The sequence below is a fragment of the Colias eurytheme genome, chromosome 1 (assembly GCF_061535395.1).
Source record: "Colias eurytheme isolate Ceu_HAF_F1 chromosome 1, ilColEury1 Martin Lab GWU primary, whole genome shotgun sequence".
Lineage (NCBI taxonomy): Eukaryota > Metazoa > Arthropoda > Insecta > Lepidoptera > Pieridae > Colias > Colias eurytheme.
In genome coordinates, this window is record NC_142980.1 from 11,154,858 (window position 1) to 11,177,661 (window position 22,804).

The 22,804-nt window shown below is 33.4% G+C and overlaps 1 protein-coding gene across 2 annotated transcripts; it reads right to left on the reverse strand.

Moving 5' to 3' along the window:
• Window positions 1–1,439: 1,439 nt before the first annotated feature.
• Window positions 1,440–22,438, reverse strand: Flo1 (flotillin-1). 2 transcript variants are annotated; one of them, XM_090104458.1, is made up of 11 exons: window positions 22,262–22,438; window positions 20,093–20,259; window positions 19,247–19,426; window positions 18,777–18,860; window positions 16,532–16,750; window positions 15,947–16,107; window positions 14,768–14,876; window positions 13,443–13,568; window positions 7,595–7,765; window positions 3,965–4,066; window positions 1,440–2,374 (listed from the first exon to the last, which is right to left on the reverse strand). In XM_090104458.1, the coding sequence occupies exons 1-10, from the start codon at window positions 22,311–22,313 to the stop codon at window positions 4,001–4,003; spliced, it is 1,335 nt and encodes a 444-aa protein (XP_089960584.1). In that variant the 5' UTR covers window positions 22,314–22,438; the 3' UTR covers window positions 1,440–2,374; window positions 3,965–4,000. The 2 variants fall into 2 exon arrangements, with proteins under 2 accessions (XP_089960584.1, XP_089960577.1); XM_090104451.1 differs by lacking the exon at window positions 3,965–4,066.
• Window positions 22,439–22,804: the final 366 nt, after the last annotated feature.

Genomic DNA, 22,804 nt, shown 5'->3' on the forward strand with positions numbered 1-22,804 from the left:
TGTGAAACACACAGATAAGAATTGTGCCACTCTCAGTGCAACAATTTCTTAGTACTTAACGCCGTACATCTATGGAAAATTATTTAGCAAAACACGCAAAGTTAATTATTATGTTCCACCTCACATCCCTCTCAGTTATGTCTCCGCCATTGCCGGCCTGTCCTCCACTCAACGACACCGACCACAATCCACGGTTGGATTTTACAAACTATATTTGTACAAAGTGGAAAATAATAACCATAACAAATTTCGTTAGTTCGATTAATACATTCATTCGGTGGTACCTAATCGTAAACAATTTGTGCAAAAATATTCATAAGTTACGAACATGAGCACCTCGATAAATTGTTTGTTTCCAAACAAAGTATAGGCGCTACTTAAATAAATTAGTAGGTACAATATTAAAATGATGCTTAAAACTATAAAAGAAAAATAACAAGGAATAAATAATAATATAACTACTTCATAATATGGCACCGGATCCATGAAAATATTCGTATTTATACAATAGGTAGGTACATTTGATTTGGTTTAGGCTAAGTTGAAATTCGAGTTACTAGGTTACTATAGTACATTCACATGTAGTCCTAGGCAAAGGTATTTCATGTTTTTATCGCCATATACTGAACAATAGTAAATGTAACAAACGATACAATTTGCTATGTATAGGCATTTTAAATAACGCAAAAATGTTCTGTATTAATATTATGCTCGTTACATGTACAGATCGAGGATGAATAAAGTTAGAGATTCAATGTTTTCATAAACAACCAAATGGAGAAAACAAAGCGTACCCTTATTGAGTATAATAATTAGTATAATTTGGTGTAATTTTAATAAGAGTAATTTTGTATAAAAATATAAAAAATTACTCTTTCTTAGTGAATTACTGAGAATTTAGTAAAAATGTATCTATCCTACAAACTATTAGAATTTTTATGTTGAAAACAAATTAAAATGTGATTCCGATAATAATGAAAAAACGTCAAGTTTATCATACATATTTAAATTGAAAAGGTAGTATATATTAAAATTATTACATCAAAATGTTATTTTAGCAAAACTTTACTAATGGAATTAAAAGCGCTAGTTCACTCGCACGCTTTGATAAAATCAAAACATCGGAATATATGAGGCGATATGTACCTCGTATAAAGCTTAACTCAGGCTCTATCAACTAATGGCATTCAGTTACAATTTTATTGCAGTTCTTAAAATTATTCCTCAGACATTTTTGTGATTTTAAATGGATTAAAACCCTGGCCGAATGCCTATCCCGCCGAATATCTTAGTATTCTATTCGGTATCCGGTTTCTTTCACTATTAAAAAGAATAGTAAAAAGTTAAAATATTTATACACTGACATATTGTTTTGAGTAGGAACTACCAAACTATTAAGAATTTGCGGGCTTGTTCGCTTCTCTGCAGGAAAATAAAATTCAACAACTATGATTTAAAAAGAAAAATAACTGGTTTCACTCCGTGGTTCCACAGTCATTCGGCAGCGTTAATTGAATCATAGCCGTGTCAGTGCGTTCATGTTATTGTGCTGACAATTTGCATTTGATTACTCTATGGACGTGTCGTATCTTCCGCTATTTCGTTTCTATCAAAGCTCGCACGTAATAATACATTAAAAATTCGATTCGATTGAATTGCTGAATCACATCCTGGTATTCTGTTATTATCATAGTTATTTAATAAATAATTTTGCTACGCCGACTCTGCCTTAATGATATAAAAGCTTATTAATCGAAATATAGTGTCCTCCCCAAATTACCTACTCCATAGCCTAAACTAGCGCTTTATCCTACTTCATTCATAGTAAAATATAATTATTATAGTACATACATCTCATTACAAAATGTAAAAAGAAAAATGTCTACCAATGCACAGTTACCGTAAGAGTATCTAAACTGCCTTATGAACACCAAATTGTCTTAATACCCTAACGACAGTTAGCTAAATAAAAAAATATAAGATTTTTATTACTTTTTTCTTCATTAGTATAACAGTCATTTCAGTAAACTACATTGAGAACATTTAGGCGATTGGTCGTAATTAATTTAACGCTTCAACAAATCATTCGTCCTTCGCCCACCGAGCTTTCAACGCATCCTTAGCCGTACCTCTGTACTGACTTCAATATTGCAGAATACTTACAAATTACAATGATATAATAATAATCAAAATATCGACGCAATAACCTGATCTAGCTTTAATTAAATTTATTTGTACATAGTATGTAGGAAGTAGCACTTAAATCGTTGGAAGTATAGAATATACATATAATTATTTCGGTACGTTTATTCCACTCGAAGCTAGTACACACTCTTTACTTCTACTTACAGACTGCTTATGCGGCGCTGATACCCTGCGAACAACATTACGTTTTTAGTATGGAAATTAATTGGAATTTTATGCTCGGGATATCAAAATACTAATACATTGCAGATAGACAAAATAATATATTTACGGGAGAGAAATTAATACGGTAAAAGGATGAGAATATAGATTGTTTTGTGATTACGTCTAAACTAACAACTATATGTACGTAGTTAGGTACCTACTAAAATATAATTTATTTATATTAACATGTACCTATGCAAAAATCAATCAGAAGCCGAAAGAAAACGCATGCAAGGTATATGTGTCATGCAATTGCCTAATTAATAACGATAAAATAATAAAAAAAAGGTCGACAAACACGCCGAAATCAAAATATGCAGGAAATTTTGTTAGCGCGATAAAATCATAATTATTTAAGGATTAAAATAATTAAAAGTTATTGCGGAATCTACAAAGGAAAACAACTATTAAATAATAAATATATTTAGTTCTCCGAGTCAAACTTGGCCGGTTATAATTAAATAACTATTTTATAATATGATTTCTACTATTTACTACTTTTTACAAAGCATACAACACCATACTTTCTTATCTGCTACATAAAAACACAATAATACACTTTAACAAGTTTAATCTCTGAATTACATACATAACTATCCACATATCTCCAAATCTGTACGGCAAATATCAAATTATAAATATCTTGTCAGCACGCAATGTAAATCGTAGATAAGTATAATTGATTATTATTTAATATGTTTATCTTATGTGACTATCAAAAAATGATATTTGCATTCGATTACAAACTATACGCTGGTTATTTATTTACATGCCGTTTTCGTAAGCATTATTTATATCGTTCCCTCCACATATTGCCTTGAAACATACATCTTTGTTCAGTATTACTAACTAGTCCATTGAAAAGTTACATTTGGGGTCGCGTTTTTTTTGGACGCAATTTTATTTTTTTGATTTGTAGGCCGTAGGGGGAGCCACTTCAGAGCGCTGTAAAACCTTAACTATTGACGTAATTAAAAAATGTTGTATATAAAAGTTTTCCTCGAAAACCAATCTACAAAAATGGTCTGATATAATTTCTTCGTAAAATGATAAAAAAAAAAATTATCGAAAAATATAGATAGCTCTAATTTCTGAACATTTTCGCTAATAACTTTTTTATTTATAATTCTACGACAAAAAGTTACTGAACTTAAGTTGTAGAGAATTTAATTTGCAACAAATAATGCTAACAATGTTTTTTTATCAGATAAATACATAGTTGAAGTGATATATCCTAAAAACCATTTCAACCACTATTTTCAAGAAGGCGGCCGTGGGACAAGGGTGGCGACCCCACAAACTTGGTTTTAGCTTCATACACCCTACACATCCAAAAAATAAAATTGCGTCCTATAAAAAACGCAAGATTAGGCCTAAAAAATGTAACATTTCAATGGACTAAACATGTATATATAACAATGTATGTTCCATAGCGATACGTTTAGTTTAACACAAGTAGTTTCGTGCGAACACATCAAACAACATCCAGTCGTACCGAAACCCTCTCATCGTAAGTGGATAGTTACATATGATCCATGCACTGATCCATATTTACCTCGACGAGCATTATCTAATTGTGACCAATCGCAAGTTATCGGACCTTCCTCGCGTCGCCGCGCGCCGTGGGCGTCGGCACCGGCGTCGGTTCCGATATTGCCTAACCGCCAACCGAGTTAGTGTTAGTGATATATGTGTGTATATTAGAAATTTGCATACAATAACCGACCTTTACGTACATTTTAAGCACTGGTGTAGTATTTTAGTTGGAGTTTGCAATTGAAGTACATGAGAAAATCATAAAATGCAGAGAAATAGATGCAGAAAAGGGAAGAAAGAAGTTTGAGAGTCCTTAACAAAGCAGCAGACAGTCTTTGTTGCCTTTACCGGTTGGTTAAAACAAAGAGCGTGTATGCCGAGCACACGTGTCAGAAGTGGAACTTCTTCGACAAGATTCAAGGTTACCAAAATTGTTCCCTTACTCCATGACGTGACAGTATTGCCATGACGCGACTTTGTAATTTCACTCTCAACGCGGGTAAAGAATTTTCACTTAAAAAACAGTTGTAAATGCATGTAGTGTGCAACGTAAACGTCGGTTGTGTTAGGAGTGATCAGGTGTTAGACATACAAAATAAAATTAGTAACAAGACAATGTTTTCCACTGATAAATAGAGAATTTATGTTAGCATCCAAAAAGTTGTAAAGCAAATGTTTTAAACATAAAATTACAGCAACATTAATTGTCCTTCAAAATGATTCAGGAGCATATTATGCAATAAGTAATAACATTGATTGATATTAAAAAAAAACGTAGTGCATTAATTTCGTGTATAAAATAATATGTAACTTAATTATTTTTAAATAAAACAGTTCAACTATAAACCTAATTAATTGTCATGTAAATCGGATATAATTAATTGGTTCAGATAACATTAATGCGAAAGTAAAGAAGCAAATTCATTTCTATGTCCATAAAAATTATTTACAAGAAAATAAATTGCTAGCCTTGTTATCGAACTAAGTAGCTGGGTACTTATGTATTTGAATAGAACTCATTAGATCATGTCTACGAGAATTTCTTTTCAAATGATAACATCTAGAGATTCCTCTAGTGCTCAATCAATATAATGTCTTATATTTTGCTGTGGATTGCTGGTATTGAAAGAGAAACCAATTTGTGATAGTATTGCGAATTGATATAAAATTTTCACACTAATTAAATCCTGTAAGGCTTTAATATTATGAAGAAGTAATATTTTATATTTTTTTAAATGAAAATTCTGGTAGAGATTGTCTAATCTAAAAATGAACGCCCTTCCACTAAACTTAATTGTTTCAATGTGTGAGGACAAATAATTATTGAACCACTTTTATATGTGTGCGCGCGGCGATTCTACTGCAAACTTTGACTTTCGCGCACTGATTTGTCAACTAATCGGGCGATCAGTTCAGGTGCCTAGCATTGTATGGCGGGGAGAGCGCGCTATGTACGGAATGACACGTCCGTTCTGTCGTGCATCGCGTCATTTATGCACTAGTTGGCCAACTGGTCCTGTCGTTCGGGCATGGACGGGACTGGAGGACTGAACGACCAATGAGGCAGACCAATTTGTGTGTATTGCGTCTATACACGTACTTTGAATGTGAGCGTAAACACAGTGGAGGGGCGTTCATTTTTAGATTAGACAATCTCTACTGAGAAATGGATACAAAAACTTGAGTAACCGATTAAGAAAACAAATCAGCAGTAAAACGTTTTAGATAATAATATAAAAGAGAAAGCTAAATGATATATATATACATGTAGGTATATGTTGAGGAATGATGTATTACTATTCAAATATAAGGACGTTATCTATGTCACTTTTCCTTGAATGAATATTCCATAGTAAATAAAAGGCACCATGCCAAGATAATACCTTAATAAATCATAGGAAAATTATAAATTATTCATAAAAAAGTATTGGATTTCATCTTGAAAACAATTACTGTAAATAGGGTAAGAGCATCAAAATTCCCCGAGATCAAAAGTCTAAATTTAATGATAACCCTTGCTCGAGATAGTTATTATATCTCATTTCCAATATTATAGCAAAATATTAAACGTAAGTAGAACGAATAAGAATTCATATAGAAAGGCGAATTTAGTACGGAAAAGACTATTAGAAACTATCCTAGGTATTATTCGTTATCAATGATATGCCACACAAAAAATAATTACCTATTAACTAGCGCAGGTTGTCGTGGAAAACCTGTCAGTTAATAAACGCAAGATAAGTACTGTTATTAGTAATTACATTGTTATCAAGAATAACAATGACTTGTTTCTATAACGCGAAATGTTAAAAGGTCACTTGTATTGTTATAGTGCTAATACTAAATTATAATTTGCTATTTTTTAGGACATAGAAATGGAGCTGTACTGTGTTTTACTTCTTTGAGTGCTAACGAAAAATTGATTGTTTTATTTGATATATTAAAATTGCCTTATTGCAGTGGACACATTGTTTAAAGAGATTTAATGCTATAAGTTTTAGTATTATTAGCTTACACTGGTTAGCTTCAAAATAGCAAACGGTGCAATACAAACCATATTATTTATCGAAGATGATGATTCTTATGTTATGTTGGCACCTTTACCTTATAATATTTATGTCCTATAATATAAAGAAATCAATTCTGCTTTTTATAGGCTCCGAGATTTTCCTTGATTTATTTTAGGAAATGCATACTCAACTTTATTTTGTTGTATTCTCGATTTCTCTTCATATTACCAGTACTCAAATAGTACTCAAATAATTTTAGTCCAAATTAGGTGCAAGTCTCGGAAAATCGAGACACTCAGTATATAACCACGTAAAATCTTGTATTCTGGTATCCTAAAATTGTTCTCAAAATTCACATATTTGAGAAATTACATCCGCATTGGTTCTCCTGGCTCTATGATATGATGACAACAATTGAAAAACATTTTATCTGTTTGAAATTTGATATTCAGGGGTCAAAGGTCACAAAAAAATCTATTTTTACGTTTTCTATGGTTTTTACGTTATTTGTTTTTAATATGAATATTGGAGAGAGTTTCATTCCCTGCAACTGTTTAAGAGATAGAGGGCTTTTAAGTAAGTTTTTTCGTTGTAATATACTGGCTATCTTAATTTTCCTAGGTCAACCCCTAAAATGACTGGACTAAAAGATTTTCTTTTATAATCGCATACCAACCGGTAGCGGCCGGTGCACACCCACCCTTATTTCTCTTGTTGTTGGTATCTATGACGCGTTCTGCTAAGGCTAGTGTACACTCACCTTGATCTTGGATATATCCACGCCAGTAACTCCCTTTACCAGGTCGGGTATACACTGCACGATGCTCAGCACTTCAACCACCGCCGCACGACACCATCATAACTTTGAACACTGCTCCTTATCTCCCTTACTGTTTAATGTTTATGACGTGTTCTGCTAAGGCTAGTGTACACTCACCTTGATCTTGGATATATCCACGCCCGTAACGCCCTTCACAAGCTCGGGTATACACTGCACGATGTTTAGCACTTCGCCGTTCAGCTTCGCGGCGCCCACTTCGCCGCCACCAGACGACACAATCATAACTGTGAGCACTCGCCCTTATCATTCATACTGTTGGTAGTTACAACGTCTCCTGGTAAGGAAGGTGCACACTCACCTTGATCTTGGATATATCCACTCCCGTAACGCCCTTTACAAGCTCGGGTATACACTGCACGATGCTCAGCACTTCACCGGTGAGTTTCGCAGCGCCCACTTCACCGCCGCCACACGACACCATCGTGACTTTGCGCGCTTGAGACAGTGGCGCCGCTACTTCTGCTGCCACCTGGTGGCGAGATTGGGAAACGTTTGTTTAGTCGAAATTTTAGTTAACATGTTAATCTATACTTATTATCGCTTATATCGCGTTAATGTCAGGTCCGATTTGAAAAATTCTTTAAGTGTTAGATAGCCCATTTATCGAGGAAGGCTGTTAGACTATATATCATTACGCTAAGATCAGGAGCGGAGCCACGCGGGTGAAACCGCAAAGCGCAGATAGTACAAAATAATAGCTAAATGGGGGAGGCTTAATGTCATGTCTTAGCTGATAGGATTATCATCCAACCAAGTCGAGCTTATTTATGGTAATAAATAACATAAGTTTTCACTTAAATATATAGTTCAGCTAAAACTAATTTAAGACGAAAATTATAGGTAAACGCCCACCAAATGTGTCTGGCATTTCTGTATTGATTATTGACAAAATCATAACAGAGGGCAAATATATTTTCGGTTTAGCCATTCACGAAACCCAGTTATAAATACAAACTTGATAACCATCGTGAGTGGCAAATGATGTTATGCATAACGAATGCAGAAACTAGTGACCCAGTTCCACTTTAAAATAAGATTATAGACGTTCTATTTTCCGATACTGCCTATTTGTATTGGTCCCAATTAACCTACAACGGAATAACTTTGAACTCCTACTATATTATTTAACAGATGAAGTAGGGTAAAAATAAATAGTCTATAGTCTAAATATAGGATTATGGATTCAATAGTAGCAAGAAAGAAAGAAATTATAATTCGTCACAATCTTTCAACAAAACAAGTTATACAACATAAACCTCACAAAAACAATACGAAAATCTAAATTTATCTGAGCTGTGTAAATAGCAAACATGTGACGTATTAAGAGCCCTTTGTACTGAAAGTTTAGGCATTTTAGGCACTAAAATGGCTCGCGCCCGCGTTGCGCAGGAGCCGGCGCGGCATGAACTCCGGTGACCTATGAAGGCGGGCGATTATGCCACAGTATAAATAAATCAGTAGTTCGATTTTATTTGCTATCGTAGGAATGTTGTTGATAAATAAATTTACTACTTATCCTATACCATTAAACGAGCAATATTTGCATATTTATATATTTGTTTGTATATATACAGTGTGGAAATTTTCGATATGCCCTGAATGGAAAGTACTTGAAATACTAGGGATAGCAAATTTTTCTGAAAGGAAACATTCCTTTTTCAAATTTTATTTTATTATTCAAATCGATAATTTATTGTTAATTTCTCGTAAAAATTTTTTGGTCTATTTTATACATACATTTAAAGTTTAAAATGAAACTCTCGTTCTGGATACATTAATTTATTTTCTTCTGAAAATATTGGTAATAATAATTAAAAGTAAAACAAATAAAAAAGGCAAAATAATAATTGAATATAAGTAAATATGTAATAAGTAAGTTAGTGTATTCAACCAACTTAAAAAAGTGTGACTATTTTACAACAATTTGAATAATAATCAATTAATGATTTGTATTATTGTATACAATATCGAAGCTTTTTAAGAAATGTATAAAATACTTTTTTATGAATTATTAATTATTATCATACATCATAATATTATGTTACCGGCAATATATTAAACCCTTCTTAGTAAATGTATGTTATTCCGAGAAACGGTCGGAATGAAATAAATTATATTCGTCACATTACCTATGATATCTTTAAATCTGAACTTTTCCTAAGTAGCAAATGTGGGTGGTTTTTGGGGTAGCGATTAACCAATATGAGGTCAAAACTAAAATCCAAGATGGCGCCGACGAAAATATGAAATGTTTTCGTCATGGGTGTCATTTTCAAAAAGTTGGAGTAGCTATTAATCAATATGAGGTCAAATCTAAAATCCAAAATGGCGCCGACGAAAATTTGACAAAATTTCGTCACGGGTGTCATTTTCATGGTTTTTGGGGTAGCTATTAACCAATATGAGGTCAAAACTAAAATCCAAGATGGTGTCGACGAAAATTTTACATCTTTACGGCATGAGTTTCATTTTCAAGGTTTTTGAGACAGCTATTTACAAATCCCCAATGTTACCGTCGATAATTTGGTAAGTATATTTTTCTTACAACCGTTTACATATTTTTCGAGCAGAATTCAGAAACCTTGAAAATGACACCCGTGACGAAAAGATGTAAAGTTTTCGTCCGCGCCATCTTGAATTTTAGTTTTGACCTCATATTGGTTAATAGCTACCCCAATAACCATGAAAATGACACCCATGACGAAAAGATGTAAAATTTTCGTCGGCGCCATCTTGGATTTTAGTTTTGACCTCATATTGGTTAATAGCTACCCCAAAACCCATGAAAATGACACCCATGACGAAAAGATGTAAAATTTTCGACGGCGCCATCTTGGATTATAGTTTTGACCTCATATTCGTTAATAGCTACCCCAAAAACCATGAAAATGACACCCATGACGAAAAGATGTAAAATTTTCGTCGGCGCCATCTTGGATTTTAGTTTTGACCTCATATTCGTTAATAGCTACCCCAAAAACCATGAAAATGACACCCATGACGAAAAGATGTAAAATTTTCGTCGGCGCCATCTTGGATTTTAGTTTTGACCTCATATTGGTTAATAGCTACCCCAAAAACCATGAAAATGACACCCATGACGAAAAGATGTATAATTTTCGTCGGCGCCATCTTGGATTATAGTTTTGACCTCATATTCGTTAATTGCTACCCCAAGAACCATGAAAATGACACCCATGACGAAAAGATGTAAAATTTTCGTCGGCGCCATCTTGGATTTTAGTTTTGACCTCATATTGGTTAATAGCTACCCCAAAAACCATGAAAATGACACCCATGACGAAAAGATGTAAAATTTTCGTCGGCGCCATCTTGGATTATAGTTTTGACCTCATATTCGTTAATTGCTACCCCAAAAACCATGAAAATGACACCCATCACGAAAAAAGTCAAATTTTCGTCGGCGCCATCTTGGATTGTTGTTTCATAAAAATAATATTTGTCATACTCATTGAATACAGATCAACCAACATCATAATAGTCTTTCTACTAATACTTCAAAACTTTGCCGCTATTCCTATTCAATAACCCATAAAAAAGAGGATCTCAGGCAAAGTAATTTTTAAAACATAATTTTAAATCACTACATAGTATAAAACAAAGTCGCTTTCACTGTCCCTATGTCCCTTTGTACGCTTAAATCTTTTAAACTACGCAACGGATTTTGATGCGGTTTTAATAGTTCTTTCGATTCCCGGTCGAAGAAAATGAATTTTTGAAAATCTTTGAATGCAGGTCTATTTCTTTTTAAAAATAAAGGAAATTTGCTATCTCCAGTATTTCTAATACTTTCACCCAGGGCCCATCGAAAATTTCCACACTGTATTTACAAACAAATATATTAATATGCAAATATTGTTCGTTTAATAGTATAGAATAAGAAGTTAATTTATATTTACAACAATAATCCTAGGATAACTAACAAAATCAAACTACTGATTTATTTATACCGTGACATGCTCGCCGTTTTATTCGCCGCTCGGTTCTAATACGCGAGCGGCGACTGCAACGTGGTCGGGAGCAAAACTAGCACAGGTCCTCCCTCGATAACGTCCGGCTGGACTCTGGCTGCACTGACGTGGTGCGCGCGAGTCGCATTTTACGTATTATATTTTATATAGAAAAAAATAAGGGCTAAATTAAAAATCTATCCAAAAATTTCCCTGTAAAACCTGATTAGTAAATGAAATGTCAAATTTTCATAAACATAGCGTTCCCCTAATTCTCATAAAACTGATTATGCTTTTAAAATCGATGTTACTTCTGATTTTTTTTTGATCGAGTCAAATGTTTAATATTGTGTTTTTATCCAAAAAAGTCACTAGATCAAACGTTTATCTGTGCTATATATTTTTTTAGGATTTTAAATATGATGATTTCTATCCAAAAACCATGATTTAGAAACATACATTTCGGAGCAGGGCCCCTTAAACGCCACTATTATAATATAGTAATCGATTTGTAGCATTCACTGAGCATGCAATCTTGTTTTTTTTTTTTTTGAAAATAAACACGTGCCTTTGTGAGTGACATTAATTACTTATTAAATTAAAAAGACGTGTGAAATCTTTCAAAATAGCCATGGTTAATTAATTTTCTTTTTACAGTCTCATTTTCCACTACAGTCTCTCTGATAACAAAACTATTTTCTGACTAAATTTAATCAAAAGTATGTCACGTGTAATGTATAATAATGAACGTAAAAAATGGAACATTTTTTGGATTAAACTTACTACAGCCGTATATTCTTAGCTTTAATTTGCAATTTAGCTCGCACATTATGGAACTAAGCGTAAACGACCGGAGCGGTTATCATAACAATGTGTATGTTTGTTTCATGGCCGGACTAGATAATAGCTTGTATTCGTTGAATTTCTAGTCGTTTCAGAAAGCAAATAATTGACTCAATTACTGAATTATAATAATGCTGTTTAAGCAATGATCATCCAACAACTGTTTGACTAATCCTAGCAACTGAAAAACCCATAACCGGAAATAAAGTCCTTGTCTAGCTTGATTATATAAAATATATAACTTATTTTTACATCAAAAAGAAAGAAGAAACTGGGGATGAATGCATTGACGAAGAATAACTTTTATATATATACGAGTGAAGTCGCGGGCGAATATTTAAAAAATAATAATATTTAAAATTATCATTTTACGTAAAGGAGAAATACAAATATTCTAAATCTAGTATCATTATACTGCCACAAACGTTATACCGACAATGATAACGTACCTACAAGTTAAATAAATTGCTTCATTTGAATATGAGTACCGCACCTCATTAAAGATAAATAACATTACAATTTACAATACCTAATAAAATCGTATATTATATGAGCTGTGATCAATATTTTGAATAGAACCATTACTTGTACAGAATTTTTACGCGGGAAATTTTTCAGATGATTGCATGATTTACACTCAGTCTGTGTACGATCAAACATTATTGTATACTTTTAAGCTATTGCATAGCTTCTATCGCGGGCCTTGAGCGCGGGGACCGAATCGAGAAATTCCGTAACGGAAAACCTCACGCTCCCCACTCCGACGGGCACGGAGGTGTGGCTTGAAGGCATAGCGTGCAATAGCTTTTCCGCGGCAGTCTAACTATTTTGAAACCATTTGTATTTATTGTAATGTCTTACCATTGCATTTTGTAAATTGAAGAGTTTAGTATGTATTTTCAAATATCGGTCGAGCCTATGAAGGGATATTTTACAAATCTATTCAAGTGTGAGACATAATATTTAATAAATCGGCATTGCCTATATCCTAGTGACCGACGAACATTCCTTGAATCCGTCGAATCATGAGATGTGTGAACATTGTACTATCAGTACATTTAAAATGTACACCATAACTTTTGTTTTACACATAAATCATTTATAAAAAATTGGTTGTCTGTAAAGTCGGTTTACAGACGATAGTTGAACGTGACAACGTCCGATTGTGCTTCTTTGTCGCTCGTTCCGCGCTCTCGCTTGCACTTCAAGCCTTACATGGAACGCCTCAGAGCGAGGTAACGCCGCATGAGTCATGTTTTTTCGTGCGTGCAGCCGGCTATATCAAATTATAAGACGTTGTCACGTCAATAATTAATATTAAAATGAACATACCCTGGGTAGAGTCTCAAGCATCATATCGACCATAGCTGCGGAACCGTATTCCTTCCACGCATCTGCTTTCTTCGCCATTTGTTCCGCGTCGGCCACCGCCTTTGCCTTGATCGCGTATGCTTCAGCCTGTTTTCATTAAAACAATTTATTAAACGAACACCTTTTATAAAAATAAAATTTGGATAAATCTATATATTATATAAAACTCAAAGGTGACTTATATGCTTATATAGTGATCTATCAACGCACAGCCCAAACCACGTATCGGGCTGAAATTTGGCATGCAGGTAGATGTTAGGACGTAGGCATCCGCTTAGAAGCGATTTCCCGAAATTCTTGCGGGAACGGGGAAAAACTGGGATGCACGTACAAAGGTCGTGAGCGGAAGCTAGTAAAATATAAAAAAAAAATATATTTTTCAAGTGAAACTTCTCTATGCGCGTTGAGAGTAAAATTTCCTTCACGTCATGGAATAAGGCGACAATTTTAGTATCTTTGAATCTAGTCAAAGAAGTTTCAATTCTGAAACAACAAATCGAATTACCTTTATGTTGTGCTTATTTTTATTACGGGATTTAAACAACAACTTGAATTTTATTTTTAAATTAAATCCTATATTTTCAACCTCGTTTATTTACAATTTTCGATTTGATACACTGAAGAACAATGTCATGACATTGGCCTGACCGTATCCGCATATAGCAAGTATGAAATATTATTATAAATTATAATCTGTTACTTTAATGGCCCATAACAGCATAAATATTTAATAAAAATGCACTTTGGGTGTAGTTATAAGTCTATTTATGAATATGCTGCAGTATCTTTTTCAGGTTTTATCTCGATCATCAAACATCCTTCATCACTAATATAATAAATAAAAACGTGTGTTTTTTTGTTTGTTTGTCCTTGTTTCACGTCGCAACAGAGCGATTTTATGATACGATTTTTGACTCTGGGAACAAATAGAAAGTCTCCTAATTGTCTCTAAACGCAGAGAGTGATTTAAGCTACTGTTTACTGTGATGAAGCATCTAATTCCTAGGAGAAAAGCGAAGCCGCGGGTAACAGCTAGACTTTAAAGATAATGACAAATGCTTATCTATACTAATATTATAAAGCTGCTGAAGAGTTTGTCTGTTTGTTTGAACGTACTTATCTCGGGAACTACTGGTCCGATTTGAAAAATTCATTCGGTGTTAGATAGCCCATTTATCGAGGAAGGTTATAGGCTATATTTCATCACGCTACGGGCAACAGGAGTAGAGCCACGGGGGTGAAACCGCGCGGAGCAGCTAGTAACAAAATAAATGCAGTCTACATACCTCTCCACGGACTTTAACTGCCTCAGCCTCGGCTTCAGCTTCGAGAACCGTCTTCAGTCTGTGCGCTTCAGCGAGTTTCTCTAGTCTGAACTTCTCTGCTTCTGCAGGCCTGTGATACAAATAAAATTATTATTAATTAAACTTGTATAATTGTACCAGATAATTTAGATAATGAAACTGAATATTTTTTTTGCATAAAGTCGTGATGATTGTTGAAGTGAAAACTTCTTTAGCGGCGTTGATCACTTTTTCTGTAATGGGTATAAAATCTTAAACTCGCGTCAGGACACGTGACCTGATCGAAAAAGCGTAAGACGGATGGATATCAAACATGCTCAACGTTAATAATCAAGTTTTCACTTCTGCCGGCACTCCCGGAGTGCAACCCGTCTTTTTATGTTCATTTTTAGGGTTTGGTATATAAGAAATACATATTTAAAGTTGTTTATTGATGTTCAATGAAATCATCAGTTTTATTAAATATCAGATATGCTGCGGTACTGCTTGCGTTAAAGTTTTTTTAAGAATATTTTATCTGCAAACAAAAATATATGTAGTTAAATCAGCTTCTCAACTTCAAGGGCGCGTCATGACTTCAATACCGACTCGATTTTGGTATCTTTGAATCTTGCCAAAGAAGTTTCACTTCTGACGCGTGTGCTCTGCACACACCAAGAAGCTTATATCTAATACACTGGAGATTGCACTATGACCATTAACTTGTAACAAGAAAATATGACGTTGAATGACGCCTGTATGTTATTTTATCCCTTTCACACCAACTTGCCAAGTTAGGCTTATGTATAAGCTTCTTGGCACACACGCTTTTTTTAAATGTCAGGTTTATTTTTTGCACGTGTTACCCTATGATATATAAAAAAGCTAGATACGTTACTCTCTATTTTGGCAAGAAAAAACTCAGCTAAGTGCCCGAGTTTCACTTAGTCACGCACCATTCAGCGTCGTGGCTGGACGTTCTTTTTATATTTTAATTGGCAGTTGTTAATACGAAGTACATGAGTGAGACATGTATTATGTCTCGTGCGTGAAAGTGAAAGAGAGAACAACTGTATTGGTGATAATACGTTAGTAAGTAGGTATGTATTAATTACGCTGTTTTTTAGTGCAGTGATGTTGGCGTATGCCGCGTCTACTAGTATAATAGGTCATTGGTGTTACCTGCGTATAGTGGCCTCTAGCTCCTTCTCCCTTCGCTGCACTTCCCACTTCTGTACGTTGATCTCTTGGGAACGCTCCACAACTGCGATCTGCATTTGTTCCTCCTTGATACGCTGTTTCGTTTTAGCCGCTTGCAATTCGTACGCCATTTCAGCTTCCGCCTGTTTTCATAATAGCATAATTTAGGATTTATTTGTGTGATTATTTCATTTACTTGTACAATAGAAGAAGGAAATACAAATACATGTATTTTGTGTTTTTTTTACTTATTTGTATGAGTAAATATGATGCTCTTTAATGCTATTTGATCCGGGTTGGATGGTCAATATGTTTAATTTATATATTTTAACATATTACGAGACAAAGGGCAGCATTTACATTTAAAGAATATGTTAAAAATGTTTTTAACAATAGAACAATTTAAGAACACTCTCAAACCGGCAATGTTAAATGATGAGAAGACGTACAAATATTTGGCAATCAGAAATACTTCAAATAATGTAACTCTAAGAGTTTCCAAATAATGTAACTCTAAGAGTTTCACTTCAAATACATACAAGTTACACCAAAATTTGAATACACTACCTTAGTAGTCTGAACTTCGACATCATAAGCTGCTTTCTTGAGTTCGAAATCTCTCTGTGCCTTCGATATTTCGGTATCATTAAGGAACCTGGCTGCCATCCTCTGTTCCTCGGCCATAGCTTCTTTAATCCTGGCTTCAGCTTGAGCCTCCGCTTCACCGATACGAGCGTCGCGTTTTACTTCCGCAGTTCGAGCCATACCTAACGCTTTTAGATACCCCTGCCAAGTTGAGCATTTCATTAATAAGATCAGTTTAATAATTGTAAAGAAAAAATATTTCTTAACAATAAACATTTAATTTATGTTATGAATTGCTTACATCATGTTATTAAAATTCATTTCATGTTGTCTTATTCGTGATTCATGAATCAACAATATTTGTAAACAATACATTCATTGTATTTCTTGAAATACTGATTTTTATACTATATTTGTACTGCTTATTTTTTTTTGCTTATTTTAGTAATCATACTAAGTATAGTATTTTAATAAACTATTTATGTTTGACTTTTTTATTTGTCTCACATTATCATATCTAAGGTAAATATTTACGATAATGAGAAAGATATAATTAAGAGTCATGTACTGTTATAATTTAGCGATGATTAGCGAAACTCTCGCGAAATTTTACACAGCTTTACACTAGTTGCGCTCCGCGGTTGCATCCGCGTGACTCCGCTTCTGTTGGTCTAAGCGTGATCATATTATATAGCCTTCCTCAATAAATTTGCTATCCAACACCGAAATAATTTTTCAAATCGGACATTAAAAAACGATAACGAAGTTAGAAAAGGCAAAAATGTATGGGATTGACATACGCCGCGTTAGATCACGTGGTCTATCTAATGTCAATCCCATACATTTTTGCCTTTTCTAACTTCGTTATCGTTTTTTAATTGTTACTTTGTCTAAGGCCCCAGTAGTTCTTAAGATTAGATCGTTCAAACAAACTTTTCAGCTTTATAATAATAGTATAGATTTGAGATGACTCAATAAAATTCAAATATATAGTGGTATAATATTGGATTAAGTGTTCATAGTGGATTTATGGACTGAGACGAAAGTGATATTGTGAACATTAATATTGCAGGATATACAGGATATGCATTGCATTTTTGCATTTATTTACATGCCCTCGCTAGAAACCCTTTAGGCCGGGTCCACATTTGTAGCATCTTGACGTATCACGATCAGTCGTATCGTATCGAGTATTTGTATCATAAATATGGACGCTCATTTGTCCATGTCGTATTATAAAGGCGTATCTTGAAAAAAAACGCGTCCATACTTATCAAATGCTGTATCATCTCAGTGTATCGGCGACAATGGACGCTCCAGTTTTTTCACACTTTCACACTTTCACATTTTCACACTTTCACAAACCACGAAATGGCGGGAGCACAGGCAATGATCGCGTATCAATTGCATTCACGTCCAAACTTGATCGATACGATGTGTATCCTCTTTGATGATCGCGGAAAAACCGACACACGATGGTTCGCGGTGTATCACGTATATCGTATCGTAATACAGTATCAAAATACGTCCATACCACCGATCGTGATACGCGTATCAGATACGAGGTGTATCATGATACACGGTTAGTGCGGATCGGGCCGTATCAGATACGGTGTGTATCATCAACGGGTATCATCTTGCGTCCAAACTAGCGATCATGATACGCGCCGAGGCCACGCAACGGAGATACGATACACCGAAATGCTACAAATGTGGACCCGGCCTAATATGATTAGTTATTGTATGCTCTTATACATATAGGTCTTACGTAAAATCCCAGGTGGCATTAACCAAATAATAGCTTATTATCTTAACAAGTAGCAATTTTAATTATAAATTAAAAAATCCCATGCGCTCTTTCAGCTCAAATTGTAGCTTAACCAGCAGACTAATATGAAACCTAATTCTAAGAGCATATTTCTAAGTTACTAAAATAAAACATACCTTAGCTTCCTGTCATGCCATGCCATGGTAAAAGAAAAATATTGCACTAAAGTATAAATAAATGTTCATATAAACTATTGGCTTATGCTGAATATAATTGTCTTTATAAAAAGTGTTTAAAAGTGCAGGGCCCAAATGATTACTTAAAAATCCTTAAAGATTTTGACTTGTATAAAATGATGTTTATATATCTATAAACCTTATTGAATGGCAAATATGAATAAATGATAAATTAAATTAAGCATTTATCTACAGTATGTAGTAAATTTACTCAATATCTTACCTCTTCATCTCGGATATCTTTGAGTGTATAGGATACAACTGTTATTCCCATATTAATGAGGTCACTGGATGCCACCTCAAATACCTTTAAAACATTTGTTTTATTATTACGAGATATTTCTTTTTATAATATGTGCACTCCAATAAGGGGCTACTGAAAATCAGCGCTTCACAACAAGTGCAGCACATGCTGAGTAGCGAACCTTTTTAGTGCCACACTGATTAGGAATAAGTCACTATTTTTATTTTTTATTTTATTTGTTGCTTTTGTTTAGTTTGTTTTTTCTTTTCTTTTATTATGTGTGTGGTGTTAAATAAACTTTTCTTTCTTTCTTTCTTTTTTTCTAAATGTACTAATATTGAATACAAATTATTTTGTTACCAGGTTAAATCTCACAAGATTGAGTAATACATATATCTAATTAAAAACAAGACTTAAAGGTTTTGTTACAAAAGTAAAAAAGAAATTACCTTTTTCGAAAATATTTTTCTGTCTTTATATATTTCTTCAACTGTCATGGATCCCATAATAGCTCGCTGGTGACCTTCGAGGGTAACTAGGGCTATATGCTGAATTTCCTGTTCTGATTTTCCAAGGAACTGTTCACAGGCTGATAAAAGCATCTCTGCATTTTGACCTTGTATTTTTACCTGTAAAATTACAAACGCATTGTATGACTAACACCTATAAATAACTTGGCTAAAGCAGGCAAAATGTAAATATGTTTGTTATGTCTACTGAGAGTATTAGAGCATGAAACATAACACTCATTAAAAAATTAGTGAGTCAACTTCCTGTATCCTAGTCTCCACAGGGAATTGATCCAATCATGTTTCAGTGCTTATCAAGACACATTCTTCTCAGAAAATAGCTTAGATGAAAATAAATTTAAGATATACAGTTTCGCTTTATAAGTGTTTTATGAAAGACTAGCGATCCGTCCCGGCTTCGCTCGTGGTACATATTTACGTTCTCTCTCCATAAGAACCATCCTCGTACTCACAGGAATATAATAATAAAAGAATTATCGAAATCGGTCCACCCGTTTACGCGTGATGCCGTGACCAAGGGAAATAGGGATTCATTTTTATAATATATAGAGATTACATTTTGGCCTTCTATGAATACTAGTATAAATAAAAGGAATGTTGATTTAAACACTCCCAATAACACATAATCAACGAACATATGATTAAATTAATACACTCAGCTAAAACAATTGTTCCATTCCATGCAATATCCATTTACTAGGATAATTGACACCACTATTGAGGTCAGCACAATGGCCACAATGACTAACGCATTGTACTAATTACCTGTGCGATGCCCGTCACCGATATGGGCACGCCCTGGCTTGTGTACACAGTGGGCGACTCAACTTGCAAGGTCATCGTGTTCAGAGATATTCTCTGTACCCGCTGTATGGCCGGCCATACGAACGCGCGACCCCCGGGCACGAGGAGCGGCTTCGAGTAGCAGCATCCTGCAAGATCAGAACAATTTTACATATTATGTAATAACTCAGGCCCCGGAACTACAGACAATAGAAAATCTATTGTGTCATGGACCGATCGGGCCGCTTGTGGCTCAATGGGTTAAGAATCATTTCTTGTTTATGCTTTTGTATTTAAGTATACAACTGTAGACTTATTCAATATCCAAACAGACAGATTGCAAAGACATAATATAATTAATTGGACATACAGATCGCAATCGGACACAATATAAAAAAAATCACCGTTAAATTAACCTAATTTTAAGATTTTCATTTTATAATCAACTTGCCCCAGCTTCGAAAGGATAACTTGAGATAAAAAATTGCCTAAGTAATTCGTTGAAACTTTCTAGTGGTGAAAAAATTTTTAAATTTATTATCTGTGTGAAAACATTACATGTGTGTTACAATTCAATTATCTCCTGACATAAAATCATACCATCGCTTTGTAGCGACGAGAAAGAAGGACAATAGACAAAATACATTTGGAACAATTTTATCAGATTCCTAGTAAGAATATTTTCATGCAATCTTGAGATTTTGCTTGTCTGGTATCCAGGTTTCAGTAATATGGTTTTATTATATTGACTATACAATATTTCACCTAGATTTGTTAAGTAGATTTGTGTGTACATAAGGGCATTCTGACACTAACATAAATTATACATTTTCACATTGATTCTTTTTCAAAACTAAGAGATAATTCCATGAATATAAATCTAAATACTACAAAATTCGCAAATATATTTAAAAATAACTTCGCATGGCTTTAAGCATCAAATTAAGGTCAGTGATAAAGAGGGAAAATTATGTTAATCTCAGTCTTCTTTACTCTAAAGTCTAAACCATTTTTTTAGAAATTAGAATTTCAATTACAACTTGTTTTGGATTTAATAGAAATGAAATATATTTTTAGGAGATCTAATTTCAATTGTTACGAATAAAAACAGGTTAGTTGTTAATAAAAAGACAGATAATGTACCACCTCTTCAAATGTTTTAATTAATTGTGTGTAGGTATTTTAAACCACAAGTGATGAAAATATCATTTAAATTATACTATAAACTAGCTGCTTGCCTTGCCTTTATCCAAATTGAGATCTAACATAAAAAAGCCTATGTTAAAAGGTAAACATGAAGCATAATGAAGGTACTGTAACAACAAAATTTTAAGTTTATTCATTACATACAAATAAAGAGAATACAATACTATCCTTTTTATTTTTATATTCTTTATTAAATAATTATCTCCTGAAGGTACCTATATGTTTAAATTATTTGGTTTACAGTTATGAGAGAATTTCTTCTCAATAAAACATTTCTATTTGGTATTTTTAACTTATAACAGTAAAAATTAATTATCTATTGTTTCCTACTAGGAAGGTTTATTATGGCTGTACTTATAAACATGTACACAGGCAAGACAATTCATGTATAACATAGAACATATTACACTGAAACTTAAACCACATAATATTATGTTTGCAATGAATATGTAATGAACATGAGCTTTATAGACCGGAAAATAAGTCCTAGTAAGTTTTAATTTTATTTATTACAACGAAGAAATTAAAAAACATTGTGATATCTCAACAATAATCCCTTAATACTCTAATATACAAAACATTGAAATACATACATATTATATACATTTGAATGTATGAGATGGTCTGAGGTATGTGTACATATTTTTATTTGAGAAGCCGACTATATATAATTCGCTACGCAGATATGATTCACATAACACCACTCAAATAGAAGTAACATGAACTATGGAAGGAGTTAATAAGTCCAATTAGGATTAGAGGAAAACTTGTAACAAAAATCGCATTGCCAACACGAAAACTTGCATAATTTTATTTTACTTATATGAACTTATATTATATTAATGATAAAACAAATATGTTTCATGGGAAATTAAATGAAATGAAAAAAATAATAATTGAAGTTCACATCTCTATCGGTGCATTTATCATTAGTTTACTACTCACCAGAAACTACAAGTGCCTCATTTGGGCCACACGTTACGAATCCCCAAGTCATTTTTATTGTGTAATTATGTTGAAATTAAATAAATTCCTAACGAAATAAAATAATAAAACACTTGAAATCAAAACATAAATTGCCTTACGAAATGGAGGGGAATGCAGTGACGGATATCGCGTCCAATCCTTTTCCACAAATAGCATACAAGCACAGATAAGAAATATTCATAGACAATACAAGCTTTCAGACAGTACATAAATTATTATGATTTTTATGTATGGAAATATTATCATATTTTTTTAAATAATAATAAGCAGCTTTTGTTTGTTCAGTTATTTTATCAGAGCTTTTGTAAAAAAATATTTTTATATGAACTTTATATGCTAAATAATTACATTTTTACTGCTTAATTAACACATAAATTAATTTCAAAGCCCCCTAATTATATTATTAATTATAAATATGAGACCGTGTATGTGTGAAATAAAAATAGTATACATTACAGTATACTATTTTTATTTCAATTTACATAAAATAAACGTTTTTAA

Bases quoted from the DNA above. Each gene is read 5' to 3' on its own strand.
- Flo1 (XM_090104458.1), bottom strand. From the start codon at position 22,313: ATGACTTGGGGATTCGTAACGTGTGGCCCAAATGAGGCACTTGTAGTT. The intron at 18,861-19,246 runs GTAATTTCTTTT...AATGTTTTAAAG, and splicing joins GAAAAATATTTTCGAAAAAG to GTATTTGAGGTGGCATCCAG. The intron at 4,067-7,594 runs GTGAGTGTGCAC...GTTGGCGGTTAG, and splicing joins TGGATATATCCAAGATCAAG to GCAATATCGGAACCGACGCC.